Source organism: Elephantulus edwardii, unplaced genomic scaffold (assembly GCF_000299155.1).
Source record: "Elephantulus edwardii isolate Elephantulus edwardi_28Jun2011 unplaced genomic scaffold, EleEdw1.0 scaffold00006, whole genome shotgun sequence".
NCBI lineage: Eukaryota > Metazoa > Chordata > Mammalia > Macroscelidea > Macroscelididae > Elephantulus > Elephantulus edwardii.
Window position 1 is genome coordinate 34,409,383 of NW_006399756.1, and position 16,862 is coordinate 34,426,244.

Below are 16,862 nucleotides of genomic sequence, written 5' to 3' on the forward strand. Positions count from 1 at the left end.
GTAATCAATAAAGACCTAATTCTAACAGAAAAGTACAAAGAAAATGGCCCTGAAGTCTTCATGAAGGAAAAACTTAACATGTAATTTTAAGTGTCTCCTAAAACAGTAAGTAGAGCAATGGGGTCTATTGTCATATTCTATCACCAGTGACAGCAACCAGAATATACAGAAAATTGTGGTTCATACCAAAAACGACCTCTGGCATTTAGTTAGGGAAAGAATTACAAAAGCAAAACCAAGTTGTTTCCAAATCAGATCTACAAAGATACGAACTATTAAATAAAATGATACCAAACTGTCATAAACCCACTGTAAAAACTATCCAAAATAATTTTATGTTCTGACATGAAACTAAGATTCATTAGTTCTATGAAAAATAACTAACTGAATTTAAGCTTCATTATATGAGGGGGTAATAAAATGTATGAGAACCACAAAGGCTTAGAATCAGGCCTGGCACTATGTGCTTACTTGGGGTAGAGGAAGAACACACAGCTCACAAGTTGCTATGGACTGCCTTATGACAGAAGGTAGTTATGATACGGGCCTTTAAAGGTAGTAATTTTTCCACCTAATTTAGAATTCTCTCCAGAAAATTGGGAATTAAAACTTCTCATTGTGCCTTATTATTTTACTATCTAATCATATATATATATAGTGCTCATGTTACAGCTCAGGTAAATTGTTGGGAAATGGAAATGCCAATTGGTTGAGGTAATGGTTTATATAAGATAACCAGAGTTCTAAAAGCACTTCAATATTGTAAAGTAAAAGTGTACCAAATAAAGCTAATACACACTTCACACTTGTTGAACTTGCTCACCAAAACTGAACAGTAATTAACTTCACATAGGACCCTATTATCACACAAAGCCTTACTCATATTCATGATCTGCTGCAGCAAGTTTATCAAGCAACATCTAAACTTCAGAATAACAACAAACTTAATATCAAAAAGTATTATACACACAAATATAAATTATTTTTTTTCCTGAAAGAGAGCTTGTCCTTCATAGTATTTGGGGAACAGAAAAAAGTATATAATATAGCTCATCACAAAGTTCAGAGTCACTTTTAAGCCTACTGAAGAAAGTAATACTCTACATTACTGTCAAGCTTGATGACTACACTGTCTCAGAAATGAGAATATGATGATAAAAACGTCAATAAGATATCCTTCCACAGAATTTTATTTCATAGCTTAACTACTCTATATATCAATGTTCTCTCATTTAAAAAAATGCAAGATTTATTTTTAAATAATAATTTCCTATTATTAGTTGGAGTAATGTAATTACCTGCCTATTGGAAAATATGAGTTAAAAAGGCTTTTGTGACAAAGACATCTGTAAATTACACTTTCCCACATCATAAAAATGGCCAACTGGGGTTTCTGGGTCATGCAAAACTGATTAGCAGAAATTGCATGCGAACCGATCAATCTCTATCACAGATTTCTGAGGATGTCCCAAACTACAATATCTACACTGAAAGTGCCAATACAGAACAGAGGCAAATCAAGAGAGGAGTCAAATATGAAGGGATCTCTGCGGTACTGAGACTGACAACCAGCTATGTGATGAGCCACCTCCGAGAAAATACATGGTATAATGGAACTCTGAACACAAACTTTAACATTAAAAGTGCACCTGAATATTACAACCTAACTTTACAAAACCTACAATAAGGTAAAATATAAATCTTTTGAAATATTCAGCAGCTTTTAATTTTTTTTAAGTTTCTTTTTCTTTTTTGAGAGGCTCATGAAATTTAAAAGGGACCACTATCTAATTTCAACCATGCTTCACAAAACAATAATGGCTATTTTATATTGCAGTTACCAGTGTAATGCAATTAGTGCTTTAAAATAATCTACACTTAAAAAAATTTTTTAAAGTAAAAAGGAGAGAGAGAGAGACCTTTGGAGGAAATATGCTTATTCAAAAGCTTCTTGGAAAACAAAGTTTACCTGAATATCAAGTCATGACTGATCTCAAGTGTAATGTTTAAAAGCTTCACAGACATGAATATTACAATCTTCAGGTCTCAGGACTTTTAATCTGAGAAAGTTTAGAGTTTGGTTTGTTTTTTAAATTTACTTTCTAACCAAAACAAATAATAAAAAGTACTCAAATTTTCACTATTTACAACTCTCAGCCTACAATCTGAAATGACACAATACAAGTTCTCTTATTTAAACTGCAGCATTAAAGGGTAGGCACACCATTCTTCTGCTGCTCGATTGTCATCCACTGAAACACACATAGAAAATATTTATGTTAGTAAAATGATCACTCCATGTACACTACAATGACAAAATTTACATAACTCAACTCATACGTCACTTATATCGACTACTACATAGGATTAAACCTTTCTGAACGGTAAAATTCTACAAAAGTTGAATTTTAGGGCCAGATTTAAAAATGGGCCTTTAATGATGCCTTTCTGAGAGTGATAATAAAACCAAGCACAAACTAATTGTTCAAAGAATCTCTTTGCAACAATTTTGGGCTAGGGAATATTCCAACTAGTTTGCAAAAAGACACCATGGCTACAATTAGTTGTGGTGCTGACAAATACTAAGTATGAAACAAAGTAATTTCTTTATAAGCTTAACCCTTTGCTTTCAGCATACTTTCTACAATTCCCTTCAACTGCAGATGAAAACCATACATTTCAAAATGTGTTTTTATTGCAACTTCCAGCTAGGCTGGAGAATTTTGCAGTCATATACTGTTCATGACCCAAACTGCTTTTGTTTTGTTTCTAAGACTAGAGAGCGAAGAGAAAACAGGCTCAGTCATCCACTCATTAAACTGGTACACAAAGGAACCAAACTAAAAGAGGGACACAAGCCCAGGCCATGTTAAGAATGAGCAGTGCACATATTTTATAACAGCAATGGTGTGCCTAACCTTTGAACACACAGGTTGCGGGGGTGGGGGAGGGGAAATTATCCTTAATCTAATTTCATTAACTGCTCCAAAATTTCCAGGCAAGAATTTGTGCCTGGGTACTATCTGGAACTAATAATCCTCAAATTGTTAGTAGCCATCTGAAATCATCCATCAGTGAGTGCTCTAAGTCTGATTTTATTTTACCCAAAAACTTCAATGACTTTTATTTTCTCACTAAGCCTTTACAAAACTAGAATGGCTTGATCATCTTTTCCTAGCAGATTCCAATATAGGGAGTATATAGAGTGAATTTTGTCTGTGCATACAGTAATTTTAATTTGGTCACAATGCACAATTTCAATCCCACAGGCTTTACATATAAGTCTTGAAAAAAACCCAGAAAATAAACTTTCAAAACCTAATTACTCTAATTGTAAAATTTCATCTGAAATGAAAACGATTCGATGTTCTTCAAGGAGTGTTTGTAAAGTAAGATCCAAAAGGTTCTTCCCTGTGTGCTAAACAACCATGGAAGTTAGTAAAGGAGTTAAAAAGGGGACATTATATAGGACGTCAGAAACTAAAAACAAAAGAAAAACCAAAAACCTCAATAAATCCCTCTTGCAAACAATCTCCCATTCTTGTATTAGCAATTGGAACAACTAGAAAAAGAAATTCCAATGGGCTTGACTCCTGTAAACAGTTAAAAAGGAAAGACAGACTACATCTTACTAGTTCTGTGTGGTTGTGCTGTGGGTTGGTTTGTTGGTTTGTTTTCCTCTCCCATCACAAGCCTGAATCCTTCCTTACTGTGGCTACTTGGGTAGACTACTGAGGCTATATAATCTAGGTATCATTTTTGCAATATCATTTTGCAATAAGTTACTTATACACATTTCGTTCCCTATTTCTCCCATCCCAATAAACAGATCTTGAATATTTTAAACTAGTTCATACAACAACATTCAGTCGTAAGTACATGATCAAATCTGTAAAAGGAATTAAGGATACAAAGAAACCTAGTTTGCTAAAATGAGGCATCCTCTATCGTTTTATGTAATGTACCCTGACTGCTCCTGAGTAAGAACGGAGCTCGTCCTCCATGAGATAAGGCTATATCCTCACTTGTTGGTGAGACCAAATTCTACCCTTAGAAAAATCCCAAATGAAATTACAGCAAAGGTAGTGTTACAAAGTAATTAACTGAAGCTTTTGTGAAGGTAGTGTGTATGCCTTTTCCACCTCCTTCCCCTCTGGGTGAGCACTGAATATACTGCTAATTTAATAAGTATATTTAATTGTGAAAAAAAAACTTATAAAATGCAAACTGACACAAATGTTTACTTGTCATTGGATAACCACATTTAAGTACAATGAGTTATTTTTAGGAGGATATTTTTTTCTTGTTAATCCTTTCATTAGTTCAATATTAGAAATGAAAAATGTGAATGATTTTATATTACAAAATGGCTTTCCAATTTGAAATGATAAAGCTCCCAGTATGGCAGAGGTGTTTCTAAAGGGGGGCTTTTTTCCTTTCTTTTTTTTAAATAGAAAAGAGAAAAAAGGCAAAATATAACTTAAGGAGAGGAAAAAACCAACAACAAAAAATATGAAAGAAATGCATGCAGGCTCTACAGGCAAGGGAGTCCACTTCCATGTATCTGTGTTCTTCGTGAGGTAACTCAATTCTCTTTTGTAGAGAAACATGCAAAAGGCCAAACAATATTCCGAGCCATACTGCACATGGAAAATTTTAAATATGCACATTCTGAATACACCCTTCATATCTGTACACACAAGTCAATGCAAAATCTGCAATGAAACAAGTGTCACAGTAAATGAAGTTAGGTGCAAGCAATGATAGTTAAACAATGCAGTAGTGCTCACCCAGTTTGTACAGTAATTGGCACTCTACAGTATTCCTACTCGTTTTTTGATTCATTTGCACTTTGTGCTGCCTCTCCCTGGGGATCTAATTCAATCTTTACAGAAACATCTGGCCCCTCCGACCTCATTAATTTCATCTTTTTCTTTGGAGGGTTTTTCAAAGTGCCCAGCCTCTCTTTCACTTTGTACTCCAGTGTACTGTGGGGAATCCCATAAATACTCTGAGCTTTGGAAACACTCATTTTTCCACTCATAACTACTGAGATGGCTTCCTCCAGTATCTCACTGTTGTACTGTCTGTAACGCCCTCTTTTCTTCCGAGGCTGCTTGGAGCCAGGGTCTCCTTCTTGATCCGATGTGGGATATGGCTGTCCAGAGGTAGACTGCTCAGCATCTGAGCCCCAAGAATCAGGTCCAGCATCTAGCATGCTTTTTCTATTTTGTTTTGGAAGAATAGCCCTTAATTTTTTACTAAGCGCGCTCTCCGTTTGTGAACCCATTACCAAAGAGCTATAGCTGTACTGATCACCAGTGCGAGACTCCCAAGAAAGATCCATTCCTCGAACTTGTGGTATCTTTAAATCTACAGGAGATGAATGGCTCACATCCTTTTTTCCATCTTGTTTTGCTTGAAGTGCCATTTTTGGAAAGGCAGAGTTTTCTGCAAGAAAAGGAAGGTCACTGATGTTGCTGAGTGCACCATTTCCCCTGAATTTCATACGGTTGAGGTTGAATTCATAGTGTGGTTTCGCCCAAGAGGCTTCCCTGGATAATATTAAGTGTTGTCCATGATTCTGTAATCCAGATGGTCCAAGGCTGGCAGCTGTGGACAATTGGTTTCTGCTCAGTAGTTCTTCACTAATCTGCAGAGATCGAGCCAGTGGAACTTTGAGTGATGTGGAGTGTCCAAAACCTTCCCTGGTGCCATCCTGCAAGCTTCTTGGAGGTACCCCATCACCACTCCGAAGTCCGTCTGGGCGGTACTGGCTGGGTCTCCCAGGTCGCCTAATTGGATGGAAGGAAACTGATGTGAGCAGGACTTGCACAGGTAGGGAGGGATGGGTGAGGGGACCACTCCTTTATTAGAAGGCCTTGCTTGGGTAACATCACTTTGTGTTATTTATTTTTCTCTAATTTTTTTTAAACGATCTCAGCAGTTAGTTTTAAAACTTGTTCACAAAAAAGAAAAAGAAAAAGAAAAAGAAAAAAACAAACAAAAACTGGAGCTTTTTGGGCAAAGAAAAATTAAACCTGTCAGCTGGGCTCTGGCTGGGTTCACAAATTTTCGGAGAAAAAGTTTCGCGCAACTGTCTGAAAATAGCACTTCAATTATTAATTACAAAGTAATCATCAAGTAGTTATAGAGCTACACAGAATCGTGTTACCAATGTGACGTTACCACTAAACAAGTACAATAATAAAAGAGTAAGCCAAAATCACTTATTTTAATGCAACATATTCAACATTCAAGACAACCAGGTACAAAACTGGAACCATTTTTACACACTTGTGGAACCCATAGGTAATTGCTCATTTGTCCCACAAACAAGGTGATGTTCATTATTTTTAAAAAAATTATCAAACCACTGTAAATAGTATTCCTTATTTTGCTTGGCAAAATAGAAAAAATAAATTATGGTTGCCAGCCAAAAACTAAAATTAAAACCAAAATCCCTACTGGATTATAACTTACCATACTTCTCCATTTAAAAACACTATCACTTGCAGACACATGAGTACCACTGATTCTGTATTTAAGATCTTCCAAAAATTACCCTGTGACTTTCCCAGAATTTTGTTCCTTAGGTGCTAGTCAAAGTGATTATTGTCAGAGGTAAACAATTTTACAGCTTCCTTAGATTAAAAAACTATTCTTCTTGAAACACCAAACATCTATTCTGAAATTTAAGTGGCTAGCTTTGAAATGATGGCCGCACCCTAAGTTTGATATTCACAATAGAGAAAGAGTATCAATATTAAGGTTGGCAACTGACAAACCATGCTCCATGGGAATGATTACAGTAAAAGTAAATTTTGCATAAATTATGGTAAACCACATATGAGTCTAGAGGGATTCTGTGCTGCCACAGTAAAGATAACATCTAAATATTCAACTAAAATATGGGTGGTATTGTTAGTGTATTTGTCTTTCATAAAGCCACGATGTAGAAAACACTTTCCATTCAGAGGGATAAACACAATGAGTTCAACCATATAATATGTGGACGTGGTGGCCAAATTTAAAGTGAACTATATGTAAGAGCCATTTTGCAAACCATATTTTGGTTTTTCCTGAATGTTTTTTATTATGCAAGGTGAAAGTCTGTGTATTTGTTTTTTTTAAATACATGTATATTAATGGAATCCAATAATTTGGGACCATATTACTTTATATACAGCATAAATTATAAAGAAAAGAAGGGCTTAATAAAAAAGATTAGTAAACTATGAAAAATAGAGTAATAGATTTTTCAGATGGAAACTAGCAGGTGAGGAAAATAAAAATGATGCTATTTTAAAGAAAACAACGGGGATATTTTGAAAATCATTAACGGAATCCTTCAGTTTGAATGTAATTAGAATATTAAGTTGCAAATGTTCACTTAGTGTCTACTTATTATTTTAATGTATAATTTCCCAAGTTTATATTCTGAAAATTGAATAAACCTGTTATTTACTAATTTAGACCTAATGAAATTATTTTATCTAGATGAATTTGATTCTCGGTCACAGTTATACGGAAATACCTTGTCACAGTGACTTCTAAATATTTTCAATATGTGATTTTTCTAAACAGGTACAATGTACATATAGAAGAAACCGAAAATCCCTATACTGTAAAATCAGATGGTCAGAGAAGTTACTTATTATCAAAACTGAGCATAAAATAGCTATCTATCAACATCTACAATGAGTCTTCTTTTTAGAAAACAAAAAAATTTATATCATTACATTTTATGAACTGCAATATGAAATTAAAATCGCAGTTCAAATCAACAAACCAAACACACCCACACACCGACACACAAAATACCAGGTTAAATTCTGGAATCCAGTTTTCATTCTAAAATTTCCATACATACAATACTGCTAGGCTTTCAACATACAAAACTCTCAACAAAAAATCTGCATACATAATCTGTCCTAATCTGAGTAAAACTGATCTACACTATCCACTTTTAAATTCCAAGATTTCACTAGGCTTGTAAAGACTAAAAGTCTCACCTACAAGACTGATACTTTGAAGGGTTAAATGATTAAAATATACAAAGGAGAATGGCTTCAAGCTTTGATCAACTGGCTCTGCAAAATTATGGAAAGCTACAAATAATTTCCCTTACCCGTTCCCTTGAGTACTGGAGCAGCCTGGAGAATGGCTCAGGGAAGTGCTGCCAGCACATGGACTTTTCTTAGTGGATAGATCAAGTACACCGTCTGCAGAGACACAAAGAACACCTGAGGATATTAAAATCTAGGTACAAATGTGAAATGCATAAGCTAAAAGCTGGGGGAAAAACAGATCTAGCCAACTAAATGGGTAACTAGACAATATACATGTGATTAAATTAATTCATGGAATAAAAATCAGTATAAATGTTCCTTCTAAAGGTAATACAAATTTAGTAAGGCATTTATGTCTAAACGTTTTACTAATAGGATCAAAAGAAAAGATAAAGCAGGTCTTAGGAGAAGTTACAATACTGAGGTATTAGAAATATCAGTTCATACTGCATGAGGTTCTACACTAGAAATATTAGGCTTTGCTTTCTAAATCTATCTTGATAGCAGTTTTCAACTGCCCTACATAATGTCATATTATCTATTAAACAAGACCACCAAAAGTACATAAAAGCTGAATTTTCATTAAATTGCAACAATATAGTTGCTAACTACTTATATTTTAAGTGGACCTTAACTTTATTTGGATATATCTGTAAATATAAAATCATACATTTGGTATCAATTTACTGAAAAATTCTAGAGATTCAAAAGTCAACTGAGAAATTTTAAAAAAATGTTTCCATTAATAAGACATTATAAATTGACAGGCAAAATTTAGGGAAGGAAGGAAAGAAGGAAATTGTTTTATTTATTACTGATAAATATCTGGAGGTATAACCATAATTTTCATTGAAGTTAGACCAAACCATAAATAAATGCTACTAATATGTAAAAAGGGATCTGGGGCCTAATGGAAAGGAATTGCACTACCAACCCAAAGGCACGTGACTCAAATTCACCAGCTGCTCTGTGGGAGAAAAGACAATCTCCTCCTGTGCAACTCACTGTCTCTGAAAATCTGCTGGAAAGTCAATGTGAGGCAGTTCTGACTTGATGGTACATAACAACAATATATAGAGACAATCTGTTTCCTCCTCAAAAACTTTTTTCCTTAATAGATGTATCTAAAAATCTCACAGCCTGGACTTTCAAAGCTCTTAATCTTTACAAAACTAACAAAACAAAGTAAGAATAAACACATCTGATTTTCAAGTGTTCAGCAGCTTTCTAGTTATGTTACAAATTGTCCCCAAATAGAGAAGCTACCTATGACACATGTCTGCGGCCATTGTTAACTCCTTATTTCAGGCTGTTGGAAATATATTCATCCTTAGTTTGTACAAACAGACAAACAAGCTAAGCCCACAACTGCATAAATTTAAATTCCATCCTTTAGAGCAGTATTTCTAAAATGTAATTAAAATCTTATAGACTCAAGGATCTTAGCCCAATTAGACATCTAACACACAATTGCATTGCTTAAAAGTTTTTCAAAGATAGTACTATTTAAAATCTTTGAAGCCTGCCTAATCAAATAGGTAACATATTTTATAGTATCAACAAATATTGTCATTACAGGTGAAATCACATAAAAAATCACTAAAGAAATGTAGTTTAAAATATTTTGTTTCAATAGTTGTTTACTCACTACAGTTAATTAAAATTTCTCTTGGTAAAAGCCTGCTGTCAATAAACTTATCTCTTTATTATAACACTAATAATAGAAGTTAAGTGGCCTCTTAGTGTACCATCTTCCATTTAAAATAAAAATAGCCTTTAAATACAGCTCCTATGTGGTCATTCTCCTAGGGTAAACCTGGTGCTTTTCAGGCATTTAGAGCAAGGATATTCTTAATAAGTAAGGATCAATTTATGAAAGAGAAATCTCTAATAAAGCAGAAAAGACAACTTGGCAAAATGGTAACCAAAGGTACTCTGATCAATGTGCACACTGAACAACTAGATCTGTCAGGAAACCTCAGAGAAGTTAAAAAGATTCTAAGTGCTGTTTATGACAGAGAGAGGAAAAAGACAAAGGAGAACTCCTCAAAAGAATATATTCTTTTTTTGTTTTTTGGTTCTTGTCCTTTGTTTTATTGATATCATTGATCGCACAGATTGTTTTTCTAATGTTGAAACATCCGTACATATCTAGTTTGAATCAAAAATATATTCTTTAAGCAGCTAAAGCCAGGAAGCCCTTCATAAACTACTTAGGAAGAGTCCTTTTTTTTTTAAAGGAGGGCAATTAACATTTCTTTCTTTCCCCAAGTATGCATATTTCTTGTGAATAAACTCTTGTCTCATAGCCTTTTTTTATATCCTTAGGGAATTTCTACAATAAAGTCTAATCAGTACAAATATCACCAATTTCCAAATTCTATTGGTTCAAACAATGGCTGGGCTGAAATGCTCAACTCATCTTTATAGCTTTATGAAATGAAAGGTAAATTGAGATTAGAAAGCACTGGGAATATTTAACCTACTTAGGACAATAAATATTTAAGAAACTCAAGAAATATTTTCTAATTTATTCAACTTAATCAGAATCCTCATCAAGAAATTTTCTTTTGGAAACTTTCTAAGGTTTCATAAAACTACATGTAGGTGTACATTATATGTTTATAACATTGAATAAACTTTAAATCACTTAATTACAAAACTACTAGTCCAACTATATATTTCTGGATTATGAAAAAATAATTTCTAGTTGCCCTTTAATGTTGTATAAATTTACCCTTATTTGAAGTGACTGCACCAACATCTACCTGAATAATTTCTCCATAATTATTACATTCACTTATAGTAGATGCACCTTTTAAGTCACTGAAAGGGCTTACAGCCTTTTCTTGCACTAAGTAGGACTAAATAAGAACTGTTTGTACCTGAACTGACTGACCTATATATAATTTAACTTAAAGACAACCAGTATTCGGATTTCTTCTGTTACCAGGGGCTGTCTGTATTCCAATCTTAAACTTCCCATTGTTTAAAATTGCAAAAAAATACATATTTTTGCTTTATTGCCTTAACTGTAGAGTATAACATCTACCTAACAAGTAAGAGCAGGCTTATTTCTCAGAAATACTAGTCCCAGACCACTGACGGATAAGGGGAAACATCTTTCTTTATAGAGGTTCAAATTATTTAAAAAAAAATCCTGATAGGAAAATGCTTTGCAAAGTCTAAAATACTTATGTAAATATCAAATAACTTAAAATTGAAGAGCAACTGTAACTACCTAGCTTTCCTGGGTGGTACATCAACCATAACTACTAACTGCTGATGGTTAAGGTAAGCAACGTTAGCTATGCTTCTCCACAGCTACATATCAGATATTATTTAATAATCACATTAGTTTTCATCTAATATTACTGCTGCAGCTGCCCTATTTACCTATATATTCTTTTTCTCCCCAAATTAAAGTACTGTGATTAGATAGAGGAGACCTTAATATCAAACCATACCTTGTTCGCTAGGTTCTGACTGAGACTTTCTGACAGTAAGGTCCAGAGGTGAGTCTTGGTCAGCCATGAGAAGTTTGCTGAGCACAGGGTTCTGAGTAGTTGCAGCCGTGGGAGAGGTGGTGACTGGAGATGCTTTCGGCAGGCTTTGGTTCTTTGTGCTATTGGGCTGGCTGGGGTCCTGAGTAGAGCTATTTTTTGAGGTATATTCAGCAGCAAATTGTTGGATCATTCGCTGCATGATCTCACGGGCCACTAGGGGAATATTGGGGTCGGAGACCCAGGGACTGTCTGTAAACAAAGATTTATTTACTTTAAAGTGGGACAATGTACTAAAAAGAAAGCTTTCAATCAAACATAAAATTCCCATTTTAAATTTCTTTTTCTTAAAAATGCAGCATCCTAAAAATAGTATTCCCTCTTTGAATTGTATTTTTTTTAATTTCTAAGCTTATGAGCTGTAGATTTTGAAAAATAAAATTTTATTGAAATATTTCTAAACATTTCTCCTAGAATTATGAAATGAAATAAAGGGATCACAAACATCTTATGGGTAAGAGTCACTTACCTGATACAAAAAATCTCAAAACTTTTCTCTTATGAAAGAATTACTCTTGTTTTCTCACATACAAAGCATAATCAAGTTTCATCTAGATTGTTCCTTAGCCATCTCTTCATAATAAAATAAAGGCTATAATAATTTTAGTTTACTGGCACAACTTTTTGCATCGGAAGGGACCATGAAAATGAAACAGAATAAAATTAAGGAGTAAATGTTTTATATACATAAATTATTATTATTAACACCATTATTTTAATCATTACCACACTGTAATAATGGTCTATTAGGTGGACTAAGCCTCCCAAGAACAGAGATTAGGCTTACTTCCTGTGTATATTACCTAACCTTGCATGGTGTAAAGCAAATACTCATATTTGATGGACAATAAATAGATGAATCAATCATTATAATTTTTTAAGCAAATGAGGGACATGTGATCTAAAGAGTAAATGGACTGTTCAAGTTTGTATAGATGGATAGCTAGAGGTCTTTGATTAGAACTTATATCCTGATCTTAATGTTTCATCTGTTTCCTTTACTCCCCTACTATACTTCACAAAGGAAGCTCAGTTGAAATCCACCAGCTGCTCCATGGGAGAAGGATGGGCAATCTCTTCCTGGGTGATTTACAGCTTCTGAAAACCAGCTGGATGGTCAGCTATGAGTTGATTCTGACTCTACGGCAAACAACAACTACTCTTACAGCACATCTACAACCGATTTTTAATTTTTCTTAGAAAGAAATATTCCGCATCAGAAAATGCCTATAAATTCAGAATGTTCATTTAATCCTCTGGAGTTTAACAAGGCTTCTTTTATCAGTGAAGTAATTTCTGTACTGTAAAGAATTATTTACTCCTCAAAGTGTTCTAGAGGGAGAATAATTCAATTGGGTAAAATTTAGAAGTTCCTACAATCTCTGGCAATATGTCTTTTAAATGTTTTTAATAAAGATTCTGTATGCAAGCCAATATATATTAAAAACATTCTGGCCATATACTCCTTTATAAAATAGCTAGTCATGAAATTTCCTTGCCAACCTTCATTTAAGAACCAAATTAAGATCTCTTGTTTTCTTCCACAGAGGAAGTTTTTGTAATCAAGTGTACATAAGATTTTTATATAATTTAAAGTATGTTTTCTTTGGCAAAATTGGAGAATAAATAACATACAAAAAGAAAAATGGTCAAATAGGAAGCAAAATGATGTAATTTATGAGATACCTTGGTGTTAGATTAATAAATAAAACACATAAACTATGTAAAATATTTTAAAATAAAGATCATACATGGTGGTTGTTGAGTTTTTCACGCTTGCAGCATATTCTGCCTCTATGTTGATGGGATGACTAAAACAACCATGAAACACTATACATTCAATGTTTATGAATCAGATTACATCTCTCCACTTGAATATTTATGTCTTTTGAATGTTCCTGAAGAATGTTCTTTCACTTACTTAAAACACAACATCTACTAAAACATCTATGCCTAGGGGAATACACATTACTCAGTCAAATAAAAGCAACAAATAAGATAAAGATCCCAACTACAGTAAAACACTTAAATACTAAATCACAGCCACATATATTTTAAAGTACAAATCTAAAATTTAGAACACTAAAATTTTCAAACAGAAATGGCAAAATACTTTTAAAAAATTATTTATACCAGCTGTAGAATGTAGTTTGAAAATAATAATTTACTACACAGTAACATACTATGAAAGTCAACTTTAGTTTTAATTATTTTTGCCTTCCTACCTAACCTTTGCCTACTTAATTAAAAAAAACCAAAAAAACAACAAACCCACAATTTACAATAGTAGGAAGGAAAGCAAAACATTTAAGCGTCTAAAGGTGTTTTTTTTTAAAAAAAATTTAAAAATGAAATATCCTCTTTAGGCTAAACTCTCATATTCGTGGATAATAAAACTTTAAAAATATTCATTTGGAAGCCATCTCTGAGCAATTTTCAAGGTTACTACCTAAAAATAACAGTGTTAGTATGTAATTTTTAATTCTCAAACAAGTTCTCTGAGCCACTGCATGCAGAGTTAATAAATAAACATGCAAAGTTGTAAAATACTTAACTTTACATGCGACTGTAGAGGATTCTCATCCCTTTGTATTCTATTCGAAGACCAAGTACAATGTAAAAACACTCCATAAAGGGTTATGTGCCCAAAAGTTTAATTTCTAAATATGTAAACTAACTAAGAATGTTAAAGTAACTTATACTTTGATGAAAGGCAATGTGATGTTAGAATTTTCCTGGGAATCTAGCTCATATTGACTTTGTTAATTTCCTCTAACCAAAGAAAAGATGAAAAGTGGTTCTACCATGTAAGTCAGTGAAAGAAACTTTTGTCAGACACTGAGGTTTGCTACAGCAACACATTAACAAAACTATGACTTAATATAAATCAAATCCTAAAGGAGAGGAGGAGATGTTATTAGATAACTGATGGAATTGACCATTTTTACTTTAATGGAGTAATCACATGTTAATAATACTAACCAAATATTTATTCTCAATAGAATTTTGGAATTGAGAATGGAAAACTAACTGTGAAAGCCTAGGATGAGAGCTTTAGGGTTAGGCTGCTCTCAAAACACTCAATATTGAGAACCAAGATCCACTACTGAGTGTTCAGGGCTGTAAATCACCTGGGAGGACACTGATCATAGTTCTCCCAAGAAGCCATTAATGGATTCGAATGGTCACAGAGGCCTTTGAGTGAGTAGCACAACTCTATGAACTAGGCCACCAGTGTTTCCCATGAGATTGGGAACTTTTAGAGTCAGAGAGTGCTAGTGAGTATTTAAATTTTAAAAAAGATGCAAGAGTGTATAAAAGGATTTTCTTTTGCCTAGAGATATAAAGAAAGGAACTGTATGTCTCATGGAGGGCAGGGGAATCTATCTCTACGCATTCTCTAATTTTATACAACACTTCCTTCATCTTATACTGAACTCAAACATTTGAAGAAATACTAAACTATTAGTCTGTTGGGTTTTTGGTGTTTCTTAAAAAAGAATGTATCATAGTAACTTCTGGTTGAAAGAGAGGAAAAGTAGACCTAAGGAACTCAAATCCATTTGTAAAGACTGCCACTAGAATACATCAGGAGAAGAGAATGTCTGCTCAGCTTATGGAAATGATGCTGTGTGGGCAGGGAAAAGAACTAAACGTCTCTATGAGTAATTTCTAAACTCTAACGTGCATGATTGAAAAAAATTTCTATATACATTTGTATTTTAAAATAAATGCAAAGCAAATGTAGACGTTTCAGGGAGAAAAAGTAACTGGAAAACTTAAAAGGTCAACTTAGTAAACGTTACCTTAAACACATAAGGGTAAGCTAGTAACAAATATATCAGAGACAAAATGCTTGTATATTTTTGAGATTATATTTGTCTCCAAGGAAAACTTCAAAAGTTACTAAAATAGCATTTTGTTATCTGAAAGTAAGCAGTAATTATATGCACAAATGTGTATTTGTCTGTACTGTCTTTAAAAAATAGAAATGCTAAGATATTACTACTTTAACAATAGTTTTCTGAACTATTTAACAAAAACGTACATGGCACTATCACTTCTGAAAAGAAAAAAAAAGAGTGTTGCCTTACCCTATTTCAAATATAATTTAATCAGAGAAATATAAAGTGAATTATAAAAAAATCCTTGTATTTCTTTAGTAAAAATGACATTCAAATTAAGGAGATTAATGTAAGACAAGCAGATGATAAATGTTACTTCTTCACTGAGACCAACCTTTTCTATAAAAGACTGCATTGAGGAACTCTTCTGCTTGTCTCTCGAATCGAATGATTTTTGCTTGCTCTTGTTTAAGCAGAGCTTCTTGCCCAGCTCCCGAAGCTGGTTCATCCAGAATGACTAAGTGTCCCTGCAAAAATATTTGGTAAAAGATTTGCACCAAACCCTTTCCCAAGCTATTATCAAAAGCAAAAATGCATTTTAAAGCAAAGACAAAATTTAAAAACAGATAAATTAACAAATGTAAAATTTTAAGCCAGACTAAAACTGTATCTCCACAAAACTATAAAAACAAAATGAGTCTAAATATAGCTCAGGGGATTTTAACTCACGGTTTTTAATAGGAGCTTGATTATTTTTAATTACAGGTAAAATTATAGCAAAGAGCTGGAAACAACCTAAGTGGCCATCAACAAACGAATGGCTAGAGAAGCGCTGGTATATTCACACGATGGACTACTATGCTGCATTGAAAAACAAGGAACTCATGCAATATTATTCAAAATGGGTGACCCTGGAGGACATTACGCTGAGTGAAATATCACAGTCACAAAGGACCGATACTGCATAGTGCCACTGTTGTAAAACAGGACTGACATCAGGGTTGGGAAGAGACTGAGAAAAACTGCATAAATTATGTATACAACATGGAAACAGATAAGGGAGAGAACAGCTTAAAAGCAATATATGATTGGGTATTATGGTTATGACAAGAGTCCAGAATGAAGAGGTTACATAGTGGTGGTGGGGGGAGAGTGAGTATGTGTGAGTGTGTGTAGGCAGATGGGATTGTATACCAATGAAGGAATTTTTCTTTTACTTTTCAAGGAGAGGAGCAGACTGGGGGGGGGTGGAAGGGTGGGCAGGGAGAAAAGTACAACAATGGAACTGCAAAGCCTCTGTAAATATTCATTAAAATAAAATAAAATAACAAATAAATAAAATTTCTAATTAAGTTTAACTTGAACATTAACCCACTAAGTAT

General features: G+C 33.6%; 1 protein-coding gene across 1 annotated transcript in view; it reads right to left on the minus strand.

Annotated features, from left to right (window-relative positions):
- Positions 1-1,742: 1,742 nt before the first annotated feature.
- Positions 1,743-16,862, minus strand: part of LCOR (ligand dependent nuclear receptor corepressor) — a 129,947-nt gene continuing 114,827 nt past the window's right edge. Inside the window, exons 5-9 of the mRNA XM_006880075.1 lie at positions 15,875-16,007; positions 11,540-11,827; positions 8,132-8,225; positions 4,914-5,795; positions 1,743-2,252 (exon numbers count right to left, since the gene is read on the minus strand). Of these exons, the coding sequence (XP_006880137.1) occupies positions 2,246-2,252; positions 4,914-5,795; positions 8,132-8,225; positions 11,540-11,777 (1,221 nt within the window). The 5' untranslated portion in view covers positions 11,778-11,827; positions 15,875-16,007 and the 3' untranslated portion in view covers positions 1,743-2,245. The remainder of the gene's footprint in view (positions 2,253-4,913; positions 5,796-8,131; positions 8,226-11,539; positions 11,828-15,874; positions 16,008-16,862) is intronic.